Raw genomic sequence first — 17,366 nt, 5'->3', positions numbered from 1 at the left:
GGGAGTCAGCGTGTGAAAGAGGGGAGGCAGCGTGTGAAAGAGGGGAGGCAACTTGTGATCAGGGTAGGTAAAGTGTGATGATGAGGGGAGGCAACGTGTGATGAGGGGAGGCAGGGAGGCAACGTGTGATGAGGGGAGGCAACGTGTGATGAGGGGAGTAAGGGAGGCAACATGTGATGAGGGGAGGCAACGTGTGATGAGGGGAGGCAGGGAGGCAACGTGTGATGAGGGGAGGCAACGTGTGATGAGGGGAGGCAACGTGTGATGAGGGGAGGAAGGGAGGCAACATGTGATGGGGAGGCAATGTGTGAATGAAGGTTCACAAGTGACCCTATGGTCACTGGTAAACACCTGCAGGGATAATACACAAAATAAGCATAGTCGGGCTGCCTATAGAGAAGCCAGCAGCACATGAACAAACCAACCTAGTGCTGGGCTTGCAATGGCTACAAGCGCATGAACAAACCAACCTAGTGCTGGGTTAGCAATGGCTACAAGCGCATGAGCAAATACACCCAGTGCCGGATTAGCAATGGCTACAAACGCATAAACAAACCCACCTAGTACTGGGTAGCAATGGCTACAGGCGCATTAACAATTCCTGCCTGCTGTAATTCTCCATATACATTCCTAGCCAGCCATCTGTAGTTAAACTCGTGACCTTGATTTCCTCTGTGCAGTTTCCATGGATATAGCTCACAGAAAGCACAGACGGTCTCTACATTCGTTTCCGGGAGCAGAAAGCTGTATAAGCCGAAAGCAACTTCCTGCAGCTCAGAGCCCTGGAATACTGTGCCGATAATCTGCCCCCCATTTCTTGTAGAACTGGGTGCAGCAAGAGATTTGTGAACACTATGAATTGTGTGGGACAAGCAGTAAATTCCCTACCATTACAATATTTCCTCAGCTTTTCCCAACGCGTTCAGGGTCTGGGATTCCAGTAATGTCTGTCTGCAAGGTCAGCATTACCGAGCTAGCATCCTGCTTTTAGCCATCCATTCATCCTGGCACACCACTCATTAAATCCCATTAGACCTCACAAGGAAAGCACTTCCTGAAAACGCAACCAGTCCATTCAGCATTTTACAGGGAGTGCCAGGACGAACAGGCAGCAATGAATACTATTAACTCTTTCAACGCAAGAGTAACAGATGAGCAACCATCAATGGAGTTAACTATTTCAGCACAAAGCAAGTGAATTTCATACACCTGAATAGCCGACATGCAGTGTTCATGGTTAACCAAAGATGTAAAACAGAAATATTGATTTCAGAGCGTGACAGAGCTCCCGTACTCAGACGGTGTACGTCCAACAGGTCAGCATTTTTGCTTCTATCAGAGAAACTGGAGCACTTGAGACCCTGTCGCCGAAGCTCGACTGGGGTCTCTGAGTATCTCTTCCGCCAGACCAGACTGCAATGATCACAGCTCAGGAGACCTTCTCTCCTGTAGTGCTTTCCCCCCCAAAACATTAGGGGGGTAGAATTATCTTTGTTGCACAGCCGCACTGTGTTCCTTAATTCTATAAACGCACTGTGTTCCTTTATTATCTGATAGCCGCACTGTGTTCCTTTATTCTCTGATAGCCGCACTGTGTTCCTTTATTATCTGATAGCCGCACTGTGTTCCTTAATTCTATAAACGCACTGTGTTCCTTAATTCTATAAACGCACTGTGTTCCTTTATTATCTGATAGCCGCACTGTGTTCCTTTATTATCTGATAGCCGCACTGTGTTCCTTTATTCTCTGATAGCTGCACTGTGTTCCTTAATTCTATAAACGCACTGTGTTCCTTTATTGTCTGATAGCCGCACTGTGTTCCTTAATTCTATAAACGCACTGTGTTCCTTTATTATCTGATAGCCGCACTGTGTTCCTTTATTCTATAACCGCACTGTGTTCCTTTATTCTCTGATAGCCGCACTGTGTTCCTTTATTGTATAAACGCACTGTGTTCCTTTATTCTCTGATAGCCGCACTGTGTTCCTTTATACTCTGATAGCCGCACTGTGTTCCTTTATTCTCTGATAGCCGCACTGTGTTCCTTTATTCTCTGATAGCCGCACTGTGTTCCTTTATTCTCTGATAGCCGCACTGTGTTCCTTTATTCTCTGATAGCCACACTGTGTTCCTTTATTCTCTGATAGCCACACTGTGTTCCTTTATTCTCTGATAGCCGCACTGTGTTCCTTTATTCTCTGATAGCCGCACTGTGTTCCTTTATTATCTGATAGCCGCACTGTGTTCCTTTATTCTCCGATAGCTGCACTGTGTTCCTTTATTCTCCGATAGCTGCACTGTGTTCCTTTATTCTCTGATAGCCGCACTGTGTTCCTTTATTATCTGATAGCCGCACTGTGTTCCTTTATACTCTGATAGCCGCACTGTGTTCCTTTATTATCTGATAGCCGCACTGTGTTCCTTTATTCTCTGATAGCCGCACTGTGTTCCTTTATTATCTGATAGCCGCACTGTGTTCCTTTATTATCTGATAGCCGCACTGTGTTCCTTTATTCTCTGATAGCCGCACTGTGTTCCTTTATTCTCTGATAGCCGCACTGTGTTCCTTTATTATCTGATAGCCGCACTGTGTTCCTTTATTATCTGATAGCCGCACTGTGTTCCTTAATTCTATAAACGCACTGTGTTCCTTTATTATCTGATAGCCGCACTGTGTTCCTTTATTATCTGATAGCCGCACTGTGTTCCTTTATTCTCTGATAGCCGCACTGTGTTCCTTTATTATCTGATAGCCGCACTGTGTTCCTTTATTCTCTGATAGCCGCACTGTGTTCCTTTATTCTCTGATAGCCGCACTGTGTTCCTTTATTATCTGATAGCCGCACTGTGTTCCTTAATTCTATAAACGCACTGTGTTCCTTAATTCTATAAACGCACTGTGTTCCTTTATTATCTGATAGCCGCACTGTGTTCCTTTATTATCTGATAGCCGCACTGTGTTCCTTTATTCTCTGATAGCTGCACTGTGTTCCTTTATTATCTGATAGCCGCACTGTGTTCCTTTATTCTCTGATAGCCGCACTGTGTTCCTTTATTCTCTGATAGCCGCACTTTGTTCCTTTATTCTCTGATAGCCACACTGTGTTCCTTTATTATCTGATAGCCGCACTGTGTTCCTTTATTCTCTGATAGCCGCACTGTGTTCCTTTATTATCTGATAGCCGCACTGTGTTCCTTTATTATCTGATAGCCGCACTGTGTTCCTTTATTATCTGATAGCCGCACTGTGTTCCTTAATTCTATAAACGCACTGTGTTCCTTTATTATCTGATAGCTGCACTGTGTTCCTTTATTCTCTGATAGCCGCACTGTGTTCCTTTATTCTCTGATAGCCGCACTGTGTTCCTTTATTATCTGATAGCCGCACTGTGTTCCTTAATTCTATAAACGCACTGTGTTCCTTAATTCTATAAACGCACTGTGTTCCTTTATTATCTGATAGCCGCACTGTGTTCCTTTATTATCTGATAGCCGCACTGTGTTCCTTTATTCTCTGATAGCTGCACTGTGTTCCTTTATTATCTGATAGCCGCACTGTGTTCCTTTATTCTCTGATAGCCGCACTGTGTTCCTTTATTCTCTGATAGCCGCACTTTGTTCCTTTATTCTCTGATAGCCGCACTGTGTTCCTTTATTATCTGATAGCCGCACTGTGTTCCTTTATTCTCTGATAGCCGCACTGTGTTCCTTTATTATCTGATAGCCGCACTGTGTTCCTTTATTATCTGATAGCCGCACTGTGTTCCTTTATTATCTGATAGCCGCACTGTGTTCCTTAATTCTATAAACGCACTGTGTTCCTTTATTATCTGATAGCTGCACTGTGTTCCTTTATTATCTGATAGCCGCACTGTGTTCCTTAATTCTATAAACGCACTGTGTTCCTTTATTATCTGATAGCCGCACTGTGTTCCTTTATTCTCTGATAGCCGCACTGTGTTCCTTTATTCTCTGATAGCCGCACTGTGTTCCTTTATTATCTGATAGCCGCACTGTGTTCCTTTATTCTCTGATAGCCGCACTGTGTTCCTTTATTATCTGATAGCCGCACTGTGTTCCTTAATTCTATAAACGCACTGTGTTCCTTAATTCTATAAACGCACTGTGTTCCTTTATTATCTGATAGCCGCACTGTGTTCCTTTATTATCTGATAGCCGCACTGTGTTCCTTTATTCTCTGATAGCTGCACTGTGTTCCTTAATTCTATAAACGCACTGTGTTCCTTTATTGTCTGATAGCCGCACTGTGTTCCTTAATTCTATAAACGCACTGTGTTCCTTTATTATCTGATAGCCGCACTGTGTTCCTTTATTCTATAACCGCACTGTGTTCCTTTATTCTCTGATAGCCGCACTGTGTTCCTTTATTGTATAAACGCACTGTGTTCCTTTATTCTCTGATAACCGCACTGTGTTCCTTTATCCTCTGATAGCCGCACTGTGTTCCTTTATTATCTGATAGCCGCACTGTGTTCCTTTATTCTCTGATAGCCGCACTGTGTTCCTTTATTCTCTGATAGCCGCACTGTGTTCCTTTATTATCTGATAGCCGCACTGTGTTCCTTAATTCTATAAACGCACTGTGTTCCTTAATTCTATAAACGCACTGTGTTCCTTTATTATCTGATAGCCGCACTGTGTTCCTTTATTATCTGATAGCCGCACTGTGTTCCTTTATTCTCTGATAGCTGCACTGTGTTCCTTTATTATCTGATAGCCGCACTGTGTTCCTTTATTCTCTGATAGCCGCACTGTGTTCCTTTATTCTCTGATAGCCGCACTTTGTTCCTTTATTCTCTGATAGCCACACTGTGTTCCTTTATTATCTGATAGCCGCACTGTGTTCCTTTATTCTCTGATAGCCGCACTGTGTTCCTTTATTATCTGATAGCCGCACTGTGTTCCTTTATTATCTGATAGCCGCACTGTGTTCCTTTATTATCTGATAGCCGCACTGTGTTCCTTAATTCTATAAACGCACTGTGTTCCTTTATTATCTGATAGCTGCACTGTGTTCCTTTATTCTCTGATAGCCGCACTGTGTTCCTTTATTCTCTGATAGCCGCACTGTGTTCCTTTATTATCTGATAGCCGCACTGTGTTCCTTAATTCTATAAACGCACTGTGTTCCTTAATTCTATAAACGCACTGTGTTCCTTTATTATCTGATAGCCGCACTGTGTTCCTTTATTATCTGATAGCCGCACTGTGTTCCTTTATTCTCTGATAGCTGCACTGTGTTCCTTTATTATCTGATAGCCGCACTGTGTTCCTTTATTCTCTGATAGCCGCACTGTGTTCCTTTATTCTCTGATAGCCGCACTTTGTTCCTTTATTCTCTGATAGCCGCACTGTGTTCCTTTATTATCTGATAGCCGCACTGTGTTCCTTTATTCTCTGATAGCCGCACTGTGTTCCTTTATTATCTGATAGCCGCACTGTGTTCCTTTATTATCTGATAGCCGCACTGTGTTCCTTTATTATCTGATAGCCGCACTGTGTTCCTTAATTCTATAAACGCACTGTGTTCCTTTATTATCTGATAGCTGCACTGTGTTCCTTTATTATCTGATAGCCGCACTGTGTTCCTTAATTCTATAAACGCACTGTGTTCCTTTATTATCTGATAGCCGCACTGTGTTCCTTTATTCTCTGATAGCCGCACTGTGTTCCTTTATTCTCTGATAGCCGCACTGTGTTCCTTTATTATCTGATAGCCGCACTGTGTTCCTTTATTCTCTGATAGCCGCACTGTGTTCCTTTATTATCTGATAGCCGCACTGTGTTCCTTAATTCTATAAACGCACTGTGTTCCTTAATTCTATAAACGCACTGTGTTCCTTTATTATCTGATAGCCGCACTGTGTTCCTTTATTATCTGATAGCCGCACTGTGTTCCTTTATTCTCTGATAGCTGCACTGTGTTCCTTAATTCTATAAACGCACTGTGTTCCTTTATTGTCTGATAGCCGCACTGTGTTCCTTAATTCTATAAACGCACTGTGTTCCTTTATTATCTGATAGCCGCACTGTGTTCCTTTATTCTATAACCGCACTGTGTTCCTTTATTCTCTGATAGCCGCACTGTGTTCCTTTATTGTATAAACGCACTGTGTTCCTTTATTCTCTGATAACCGCACTGTGTTCCTTTATCCTCTGATAGCCGCACTGTGTTCCTTTATTCTCTGATAGCCGCACTGTGTTCCTTTATTCTATGAACGCACTGGGTTCCTTTATTCTCTGATAGCCGCACTGTGTTCCTTTATTCTCTGATAGCCGCACTGTGTTCCTTTATTCTCTGATAGCCGCACTGTGTTCCTTTATTATCTGATAGCCGCACTGTGTTCCTTTATTCTCTGATAGCCGCACTGTGTTCCTTTATCCTCTGATAGCCGCACTGTGTTCCTTTATACTCTGATAGCCGCACTGTGTTCCTTTATTGTATAAACGCACTGTGTTCCTTTATTCTCTGATAACCGCACTGTGTTCCTTTATTCTCTGATAACCGCACTGTGTTCCTTTATTCTCTGATAGCCGCACTGTGTTCCTTTATTCTCTGATAGCCGCACTGTGTTCCTTTATTATCTGATAGCCGCACTGTGTTCCTTTATTCTCTGATAGCCGCACTGTGTTCCTTTATCCTCTGATAGCCGCACTGTGTTCCTTTATTCTCTGATAGCCGCACTGTGTTCCTTTATTGTATAAACGCACTGTGTTCCTTTATTCTCTGATAACCGCACTGTGTTCCTTTATTCTCTGATAGCCGCACTGTGTTCCTTTATTCTCTGATAGCCGCACTGTGTTCCTTTATTCTCTGATAGCCGCACTGTGTTCCTTTATTCTCTGATAGCCGCACTGTGTTCCTTTATTCTCTGATAGCCGCACTGTGTTCCTTTATTCTATGAACGCACTGTGTTCCTTTATTATCTGATAGCCGCACTGTGTTCCTTTATTCTCTGATAGCCGCACTGTGTTCCTTTATTATCTGATAGCCGCACTGTGTTCCTTTATTCTCTGATAGCCGCACTGTGTTCCTTTATTCTCTGATAGCCGCACTGTGTTCCTTTATTATCTGATAGCCGCACTGTGTTCCTTTATTCTCTGATAGCCGCACTGTGTTCCTTTATTGTATAAACGCACTGTGTTCCTTTATTCTCTGATAGCCGCACTGTGTTCCTTTATTCTCTGATAGCCGCACTGTGTTCCTTTATTCTCTGATAGCCGCACTGTGTTCCTTTATTCTCTGATAGCCGCACTGTGTTCCTTTATTCTCTGATAGCCGCACTGTGTTCCTTTATTCTATGAACGCACTGTGTTCCTTTATTATCTGATAGCCGCACTGTGTTCCTTTATTCTCTGATAGCCGCACTGTGTTCCTTTATTATCTGATAGCCGCACTGTGTTCCTTTATTCTCTGATAGCCGCACTGTGTTCCTTTATTCTCTGATAGCCGCACTGTGTTCCTTTATTATCTGATAGCCGCACTGTGTTCCTTAATTCTATAAACGCACTGTGTTCCTTAATTCTATAAACGCACTGTGTTCCTTTATTATCTGATAGCCGCACTGTGTTCCTTTATTATCTGATAGCCGCACTGTGTTCCTTTATTCTCTGATAGCTGCACTGTGTTCCTTTATTATCTGATAGCCGCACTGGGTTCCTTTATTCTCTGATAGCCGCACTGTGTTCCTTTATTCTCTGATAGCTGCACTGTGTTCCTTTATTATCTGATAGCCGCACTGTGTTCCTTAATTCTATAAACGCACTGTGTTCCTTTATTATCTGATAGCCGCACTGTGTTCCTTTATTCTATAACCGCACTGTGTTCCTTTATTCTCTGATAGCCGCACTGTGTTCCTTTATTGTATAAACGCACTGTGTTCCTTTATTCTCTGATAACCGCACTGTGTTCCTTTATCCTCTGATAGCCGCACTGTGTTCCTTTATTCTCTGATAGCCGCACTGTGTTCCTTTATTCTATGAACGCACTGTGTTCCTTTATTCTCTGATAGCCGCACTGTGTTCCTTTATTCTCTGATAGCCGCACTGTGTTCCTTTATTCTCTGATAGCCGCACTGTGTTCCTTTATTATCTGATAGCCGCACTGTGTTCCTTTATTCTCTGATAGCCGCACTGTGTTCCTTTATCCTCTGATAGCCGCACTGTGTTCCTTTATTCTCTGATAGCCGCACTGTGTTCCTTTATTGTATAAACGCACTGTGTTCCTTTATTCTCTGATAACCGCACTGTGTTCCTTTATCCTCTGATAGCCGCACTGTGTTCCTTTATTGTATAAACGCACTGTGTTCCTTTATTCTCTGATAGCCGCACTGTGTTCCTTTATTCTATGAACGCACTGGGTTCCTTTATTCTCTGATAGCCGCACTGGGTTCCTTTATTCTCTGATAGCCGCACTGGGTTCCTTTATTCTCTGATAGCCGCACTGTGTTCCTTTATTGTATAAACGCACTGTGTTCCTTTATTCTCTGATAGCCGCACTGTGTTCCTTTATTCTCTGATAGCCGCACTGTGTTCCTTTATTCTCTGATAGCCGCTCTGTGTTCCTTTATTCTCTGATAGCCGCTCTGTGTTCCTTTATTCTCTGATAGCCGCACTGTGTACCTTTATTCTATAAACGCACTGTGTTCGTTTATTCTGAGGACTGGGCCTATCAATACATAATTACCATTTGTTAGATTTTTCTGGAAAGTCTGATGAATCTGGAATCTGAGCAGATTCCTTAAAATACTATCTTCTGCTTTGAATGAGAATGGGCTCTGTCTTAATAATGTGATAAAAGACATGTTTGATTGAGCAGTAAATACCTCAGATTCTGACATGTTTCCGTTCAGTGACTCCAGGCTCTGATCTCTCCATTTCTCGCCTGTTAACGGAATATAATTGTCAGTGAGCGCGTCCCAGACCCTGCAAATGAAAAAGACATTTGTTAGCAATCTTTCCTCTGCCTGTGGATGGGATGGAGGAAAATTGTGTCTAACGATGATTTCACTGATTCTTGTTATAGGGCTGAAGGGACACGGAAAACATTAACACAATGGGAAATAGAATGAACCCTTGGAAAGCACCATGTGTGGCCAGTAATACAGTGAATATTAGTGATAAATATAGTCTCATACAGAATATTAGGGATATAGTATAATAGTGATAAATATAATCTCATTGTACATTAGTGATAAATATACCGGTAGTCTCATATAGAATGTTAGTGATATAGTATAATAGTGATAAATATAATCACATTGTATATTAGTGATAAATATAGTCTCATATAGAATGTTAGTGATATAGTATAATAGGGCAGAAATATAATCTCATTGTATATTAGTTATATAATATAGTCTCATATAGAATGTTAGTGATATATAAAATAGTCTGATATAGTATATTAGTGATAAATATAGTCTCATATTGTATATTAGTGATATAGTATAGTCTGATATAGTATATTAGTGATATAGTATAGTCTGATATAGTATATGAGTGATATAGAAGAATATGATATAGTATATTAGTGATATAGTATAGTCTGATATAGTATATTAGTGATATGATATAGTATATTAGTGATATAGCAGAATATGATATAGCATATTACTGTTATATAGTATAGTCTGATATAGTAGAATATGATATAGCATATTAGTGATATAGTATAGTCTGATATAGTATAGTTTTATATAGTATATAAGTGATATAGTATAATATAATATGATATGGTATATTAGTGATATAGTATAGTTTGATATAGTATAGTCTAATATAGAATAGTCTGATATAAACTCAATACTATATTAGTATATTAGGTATATAGTATAATATGATATAGTATTTTAGTGATATAGTATAGTCTGATATAGTATATTAGTGATATAGTATAATATGATATAGTATAGTATGATATAGGATATGATATAGTATAGTCTGCGACCCGATATGTACGCACTGGGCCAGCCTCTTCTGCTGGGGGGCCCAGGAGCCGGCCACCTCCGGGCCCCCCGAGGCTGGCCCTGCTGTCACCCGGCTGGCTGGCGGGCGCGCAAGGGAGCACTGTCCCCTGGGTGCTCCCTCTTCAGCTCCCTCGCGCACCGCACTGAAACCGGAGCCGGAAGATGACGTCATCTTCCGGCTCCGGCATCAGTACGCGGCGCGCGAGGGAGCTGAAGAGGGAGCACCCAGGGGACAGTGCTCCCTCGCGCGCCCGCCAGCCAGCCGGGTAACAGCAGGGCCAGCAACACCACTGGACCCCAGGGAATCCCCCCAGCTCTCCCACAGGTAAGGAGGCTGGGGGGATTAAATAAAAAAAAAAACAACAACAAAAAACTTTGAGTGTGTTAGTGTTAGTGAGTGTGTTAGTGAGTGTGTTAGTGTTAGTGAGTGTGTGTGTTAGTGAGTGTGTGTGTTAGTGAGTGTGTGTGTTAGTGAGTGTGTTAGTGTTAGTGAGTGTGTGTGTTAGTGAGTGTGTGTGTTAGTGAGTGTGTGTGTGTGTTAGTGAGTGTGTGTGTTAGTGAGTGTGTTAGTGAGTGTGTGTGTTAGTGTTAGTGAGTGTGTGTGTTAGTGTTAGTGAGTGTGTGTGTTAGTGAGTGTGTTAGTGTTAGTGTGTGTGTTAGTGTGTGCGTCTGTCACTGAGTGTGTGTCTGTCAGTAAATGTGTGCGTCTGTTCATGAGAGTGTGTGTGTGTGCGTCTTAAGCACTTACCTTTCTCCAGCGCCGGACTCCCTTAACGCTGGGGATCTCTCCGTCCCCATCCGCCTCTCAGCTCCGAATGCACATGCGTGGCAAGAGCCACGCGCGCATTCAAACCGCCCATAGGAAAGCATTACTCAATGCTTTCCTATGGACGTTCAGCGTCTTCTCACTGTGATTTTCACAGTGAGAATCGCAGAAAATCCTCTAGCGGCTGTCAATGAGACAGCCACTAGAGGCTGGATTAACCCTCAGTGAAACATAGCAGTTTCTCTGAAACTGCTATGTTTTCAGCTGCAGGGTTAAAACTAGAGAGACCTGGCACCCAGACCACTTCATTGAGCTGATGTGATCTGGGTGTCTGTAGTGGTCCTTTAAGTGTATGTGTTTATGCATGCACTGGCATACATACCGCGGTCGCACGGGTCGCAGCCCTGCGACCAGGTGCCCGCCGCCATGTGTTGCGGCCCCAGCCTGCGCAGAGTAAGCGCTCGCGCGGGGGGAGGGGGGGGCCCGGATCAGTTTTCGCACCGGGGCCCCATGGGTTGTGCTGCTTGTGCTGTGTGCTACAGTCAGGGCTGCCATCAGAAATTTTGGGGCCCCTGACAAAGCACAAGGTCTGGGCCCCCCCCCCCCCCGACCCCTCCCTCCCGGGCCCGCCCACGCCCTACCTAGTCCGCTGACAATGATGCGGGACTGAATGTGGTGTGTATAGTGTAAGTGAATTAGAATGTGTGTAATGGATGTAGTGTTTGTGTGTATTAGATACTGTTTGTGCAGTGAATGCAGAGTGTGTTAGTGTAGCGGATGCAGTGTGTATAGTGAACGCAGAGTGTGTTTGAGTAGTGGATGTAGTGTGTGTACAGTGATGTAGTGTGTGTTTGTGTAGTGGATGTAGTGTTTGTATGTACTAGATGAAATGTGTTTAGTGGATGCAGTGTCTGTAGTTGATGTAGTGTGTGTATTAGACGCAGTGTCTGTGTATAGTGAATGCAGAGTGTTTCAATTTGTGGTGGATGTAGTGTGTGTACTGTGAATACAGGATGTTTGTGTAGTGGATGCTGTGTGTACAGTTAATGCAGAGTGTGTGTCAGTATAGTGAATCCAGAGTGTGTGCATAGTTTAGTGAATGCAGAGTGTGTGTTAGTGTGTAATGAATGCAGAGTGTGTGTTAGTGTGTAGTGAATGCAGAGTGTGTCAGTGTAATGAATGTAGTGTGTGTTAGTGCAGTGAATGCAGAGTGTTTGTAAATGTGTAGTGAATGCAGAGTGTGTGTTAATGTGTAGTGAATGCAGAGGGTGTGTTAGTGTGTAGCGGATGCATAGTGTGTGTTAGTGTAGTGAATGCAGAGTGTTAATGTGTAGTGAATGCAGAGAGTGTTTGAGTAGTGGATGTAGTGTGTGGACAGTGATGTAGTGTGTGTTTGTGTAGTGGATGTAGTGTTTGTATGTACTAGATGAAATGTGTTTAGTGGATGCAGTGTCTGTAGTGGATGTAGTGTGTGTATTAGACACAGTGTCTGTGTATAGTGAATGCAGAATGTTTCAATTTGTGGTGGATGTAGTGTGTGTACTGTGAATACAGGATGTTTGTGTAGTGGATGCTGTGTGTACAGGTGATGCATAGTGTATGTTAGTGTAGTGAATGCAGAGTGTGTGTCAGTATAGTGAATCCAGAGTGTGTGCATAGTTTAGTGAATGCAGAGTGTGTGTTAGTGTGTAATAAATGCAGAGTGTGTGTTAGGGTGTAGTGAATGCAGAGTGTGTCAGTGTAATGAATGTAGTGTGTGTGTAAATTTGTAGTGAATGCAGAGTGTGTTAATGTGTAGTGAATGCAGAGTGTGTGTTAATGTGTAGTGAATGCAGAGAGTGTGTTAATGTGTAGTGAATGCAGAGAGTGTGTTAGTGTAGTGAATGCAGAGAGTGTGTTAGTGTAGTGAATGCAGAGAGTGTGTTAATGTGTAGTGAATGCAGAGAGTGTGTTAGTGTGTAGCGGATGCAGAGTCTGTGTTAGTGTAGTGAATGCAGAGAGTGTGTTAGTGTGTAGCGGATGCACAGTGTGTGTTAGTGTAGTGAATGCAGAGTGTGTTAGTGTGTAGCGGATGCAGAGTGTGTGTTAGTGTAGTGAATGTGTGAATGTGAGTGTGGTAATGTGTAGCGAATGCAGAGTGTGTGTCAGTATAGTGGATGCAGTGAGTGTGTTAGTGTGTAGTGTATGCAGAGTGCATGTTGTATTAGTGAATGCAGTGTGTGTATTGTATTAGTGTATGCACTGTGTGTGTTAGTGTATGCAGTGTGTGTTGTATTAGTGTATGCAGTGTGTGTTGTGTCAGTGTATGCAGAGTGTGTTGTGTTAGTGTATGCAGTGTGTCTGTGTGTGTGTGTGTGTGTGTGTTGTGTCAGTGTATGTAGTGTGTGTGTGTTGTGTCAGTGTATGCAGTGTGTGTGTGTGTGTGTGTGTGTTGTGTCAGTGTATGTAGTGTGTGTTGTGTCAGTGTATGTAGTGTGTGTTGTGTCAGTGTATGCAGTGTGTGTGTGTGTGTTGTGTCAGTGTATGTAGTGTGTGTGTGTGTGTGTTGTGTCAGTGTATGCAGTGTGTGTGTTTTGTCAGTGTATGTAGTGTGTGTGCTGTGTTAGTGTATGTAGTGTGTGTGTGTGTTGTGTTAGTGTATGTAGTGTGTGTGTGCATGTTGTGTCAGTGTATGCAGTGTGTGTGTTTTGTCAGTGTATGTAGTGTGTGTGTGTGTTGTGTTAGTGTATATAGTGTGTGTGTTGTGTCAGTGTATGTAGTGTGTGTGTCTGTGTGTGTGTTGTGTCAGTGTATGTAGTGTGTGTGTGTTGTGTCAGTGTATGTAGTGTGTGTGTGTGTGTGTTGTGTCAGTGTATGTAGTGTGTGTGTGTGTGTGTTGTGTCAGTGTATGCAGTGTGTGTATTTTGTCAGTGTATGTAGTGTGTGTGTTGTGTTAGTGTATGTAGTGTGTGTGTGTGTTGTGTTAGTGTATGTAGTGTGTGAGTTGTGTCAGTGTATGCAGTGTGTGTGTTTTGTCAGTGTATGTAGTGTGTGTGTGTGTTGTGTTAGTGTATATAGTGTGTGTGTTGTGTCAGTGTATGTAGTGTGTGTGTCTGTGTGTGTGTTGTGTCAGTGTATGTAGTGTGTGTGTGTGTTGTGTCAGTGTATGTAGTGTGTGTGTGTGTGTTTTGTCAGTGTATGTAGTGTGTGTGTGTGTTGTGTTAGTGTATATAGTGTGTGTGTTGTGTCAGTGTATGTAGTGTGTGTGTCTGTGTGTGTGTTGTGTCAGTGTATGTAGTGTGTGTGTGTGTTGTGTCAGTGTATGTAGTGTGTGTGTGTGTGTGTTGTGTCAGTGTATGTAGTGTGTGTGTGTGTGTGTTGTGTCAGTGTATGCAGTGTGTGTATTTTGTCAGTGTATGTAGTGTGTGTGTTGTGTTAGTGTATGTAGTGTGTGTGTGTGTGTGTTGTGTTAGTGTATGTAGTGTGTGAGTTGTGTCAGTGTATGCAGTGTGTGTGTTTTGTCATTGTATGTCGTGTGTGTGTGTGTGTGTTGTGTTAGTGTATATAGTGTGTGTATTGTGTCAGTGTATGTAGTGTGTGTGTGTGTGTGTGTTGTGTTAGTGTATATAGTGTGTGTGTTGTGTCAGTGTATGTAGTGTGTGTGTGTGTGTGTTGTGTCAGTGTATGTAGTGTGTGTGTGTTTGTGTGTGTGTGTGTTGTGTCAGTGTATGTAGTGTGTGTGTGTGTGTGTTGTGTCAGTGTATGTAGTGTGTGTGTGTAAATTTGCAATGAGGAGGGGGAGGGGGTGCATTTTAACATTATTTAAAAAAAATAAAAAATTATTTAATGAATTAAATAGTTTCTCCCCCCTCCCTGCTTACCTTTGTCCAGGGAGGGGGGAGATTCCATACCCGGTGGTCCGGTGGCATGGTGGGGCCCCCGGCTTCCTGTTACCGCAGAGGGTGCCCAGGCAGCACACAGCCTCTTCTCTTCTCTCCTCCAATAACTCTCGCGAGACCCGCTGAGCGTTGCCATGGCAACCGGGTCTCGCGAGAGTTATTAGCAGGGAGGAGAAGAGAAGAGGCTGTGTGCTGCCTGGGCCCCCTCTGCGGTAACAGGGAGCCGGGGGGGGCCCGCGGCTGCACACATAGATAGCGATATTCGCTATCTATGTGTGCAGAGAGGGAAAGTGGGGCCCAGGACTGCCAGAGCAGTCCGGGCCCCCCAGGGCCGCCGGGCCCGTGACAACTGTCACGGTTGTCACCCCCTGATGGCGGCCCTGGCTACAGTATCAATGCAGCAGGGAAGTTAATGTGTCTAAAGTCTTGGTGTAGCAAGGAGGATTTTGGCTTTTTAAAAGCACTGGCCCAATTTTGAGCTTGGTTCAATCTTTATAGCCATTATGGATTGCACCTAAACAGGATGGGGTCTGCTGTGATGAGGGGCAGGATGGCTAGAAGGTTGGATGAGATGTTAAACTAGCGGTGGGGGGTGAGTGGAACACAGAAATCTACAAAAATGGAGATAGGACAGAAAGGAAATGGTGTTTAGCTCAGCAAAAGGGGATGGAGATTTTAATTACCCGGACCTAATGGGACAGAGTGACTAGTAGTTCAACAAGGGGAATCAGGTTTTTGAACCTTTTAGATGACACCTTCATGTCACAACTGGTACAAGCACCAACTAGAAAGGATGCTTGTCTGGATCTGTCTATAGTAAACAATGTTGATCTTTTGACCAACATTTAAGTAGGGGAGCATTTGGGAAATAATTATCACAATATGAGGTCTTTTGAAACAAACTCAAAAAAGCAAAAGCACATAGGTGAACTCAAATATACAATTTAAAAAAGCCCAATTTCATTAAGATAAGGGCAGCTTTACAACATACTGACTGGCATAAACTCTTTAGCGAAAATAAATAGAATGTCTTAATAAATGGAATATCTTCAAACAAATATTGGAAATGCACATTTCTCAATAAGTATAACTGGATAATAAATATTAAATAAACACATTGAAACTACCGTGGCTTAGTGGGAAAGTAAACCAATAAATTAAAAATAAGAAAAGGGCATTTAAAAAATGTAAATCAGACAAATCAGAGGTATCCGGTATAAGATACAATGAACCCAAAAATGAATGCAAAAAGGCAATTAGATGCGTTAAACTGAAAAATTAGAAACTGATAGCCAAAGAAAGCAAAACCAACAAGTGGTCACTCCTCATATGGCTGCTAGAGGTGCTTCCTGGGGCAGTGCTGCACAGTGTGACTGACATTCAGTGTCTCCACTCTCTGCATGGAGACACTGAACTTTCCTCATAGAGATGCAGTGATTCAATGCATCGATATGAGGAGATGCTGATTGGCCAGTGCTGTGTTTGGCTTGTGCTGGCTCTGTCCCTGATCTGTCTCCTTGGCAAGCTCAGCCAATCCAATTCTCATCACTTCCAAGAAGGCAGATCAGGGGTAGAGCCAGCAGCAGTAGACTTAAATGAAGGTAAGATGTTACTATGTTTAGGGGGGCACGAGGAGTCCAGGGGGGATATATGGTGTTTTTAACAATACAATTTTATAATTGAAATAGCTCAACACAATGCATGCTTCAAGTGTTTTTCCCAAATTCAACTGAAAATGCAACTTATAATGACTTTTTAAGTTTCAAAATTATTCAACCCCTTCATGGCAAGCATCTTCAGTACTTAGTAGGGCACCCTTTTGCATAGCAAGACACCAGATTCTGGAGCGTTCCTGAGGTAGATTAGCCCAAAGCTCATGAGCAATGACCTCCAGTTCAGTAAAATTCTTGGGTTTGTGTGCTGCAACCGCCTTCTTCAAGTCCCCCAAGAGATTTTCTATGGGGTTCAAGTCAGGTGGCTGCAATGGCCACTGAAGAATTTTCCAGGACTTCTGTACTTCTTCTGCAAACACACCTTGGTGAAATTAGAGGTATGCTTGGGATCATTGTCTTGTTGGAAGGTCCAATGATACACAAGCTTCAGTTTCATCACAGACGGCATGATGTTTCCTCCTAGGACTTCCTGATACTTTAATGCCCCATAGCATCACCGAGCCACAACCATACTTAAAGGGACAATATAGTCACCAGAACAACTATAGCTTATTGTATTTCTCCTGGTGAGTATAATCATTCCCTTCAGGCATTTTTTAGTAACCACATGTAAATGTTTACATTACAGCCTAGAGAAACCTCCAGTGACCACTTCTCATATGGCTGCTAGAGGTGCTTCCTGTGGCAATCATCTATATGAAAAGATGCTGATTGGCCAGGGCTGGGTTTGGCTTGAGCTGGCTCTGCCCCTGATCTGCCTCCTTGACAAGCTCAGCTAATCCAATGCTTTACTATGGGAAAACATTGTGATTTATCACTTCTGATATAGTCAGCCAAGAAGGCAGATCAGGAGCAGAGCCAGCAGCAGCAGACTGGAATCAAAGTAAGATTTTACTATATTTAGGGGCCAAGGGGAAGCAAGGGGTGCTAGATGCACTTAATCTGTATTAGCAAAGCTGTCCAAGCTAAGAATAAAACTTGAACCTCCAAAGTCCCTCTCTCGAGAAATTGAAGTTAGTCACAGCATCTGGATCACTTAAAGTGTAACCACAAACTTTT

General features: G+C 42.9%; 1 protein-coding gene across 4 annotated transcripts in view; it reads right to left on the bottom strand.

Moving 5' to 3' along the window:
* Positions 1 to 17,366, bottom strand: part of FEZ1 (fasciculation and elongation protein zeta 1) — a 49,038-nt gene that overhangs the window by 10,034 nt on the left and 21,638 nt on the right. For all 4 annotated transcript variants that reach the window (XM_063436755.1, XM_063436757.1, XM_063436758.1 and 1 more), the window contains exon 3: positions 8,848 to 8,947. In XM_063436755.1, the coding sequence (XP_063292825.1) occupies positions 8,848 to 8,947 (100 nt within the window). The remainder of the gene's footprint in view (positions 1 to 8,847; positions 8,948 to 17,366) is intronic.

Source organism: Pelobates fuscus, chromosome 11 (genome assembly GCF_036172605.1).
Source record: "Pelobates fuscus isolate aPelFus1 chromosome 11, aPelFus1.pri, whole genome shotgun sequence".
Lineage (NCBI taxonomy): Eukaryota > Metazoa > Chordata > Amphibia > Anura > Pelobatidae > Pelobates > Pelobates fuscus.
Note: the sequence above shows the minus strand (reverse complement) of the source record. Positions and strands in the feature narration are given on the sequence as shown.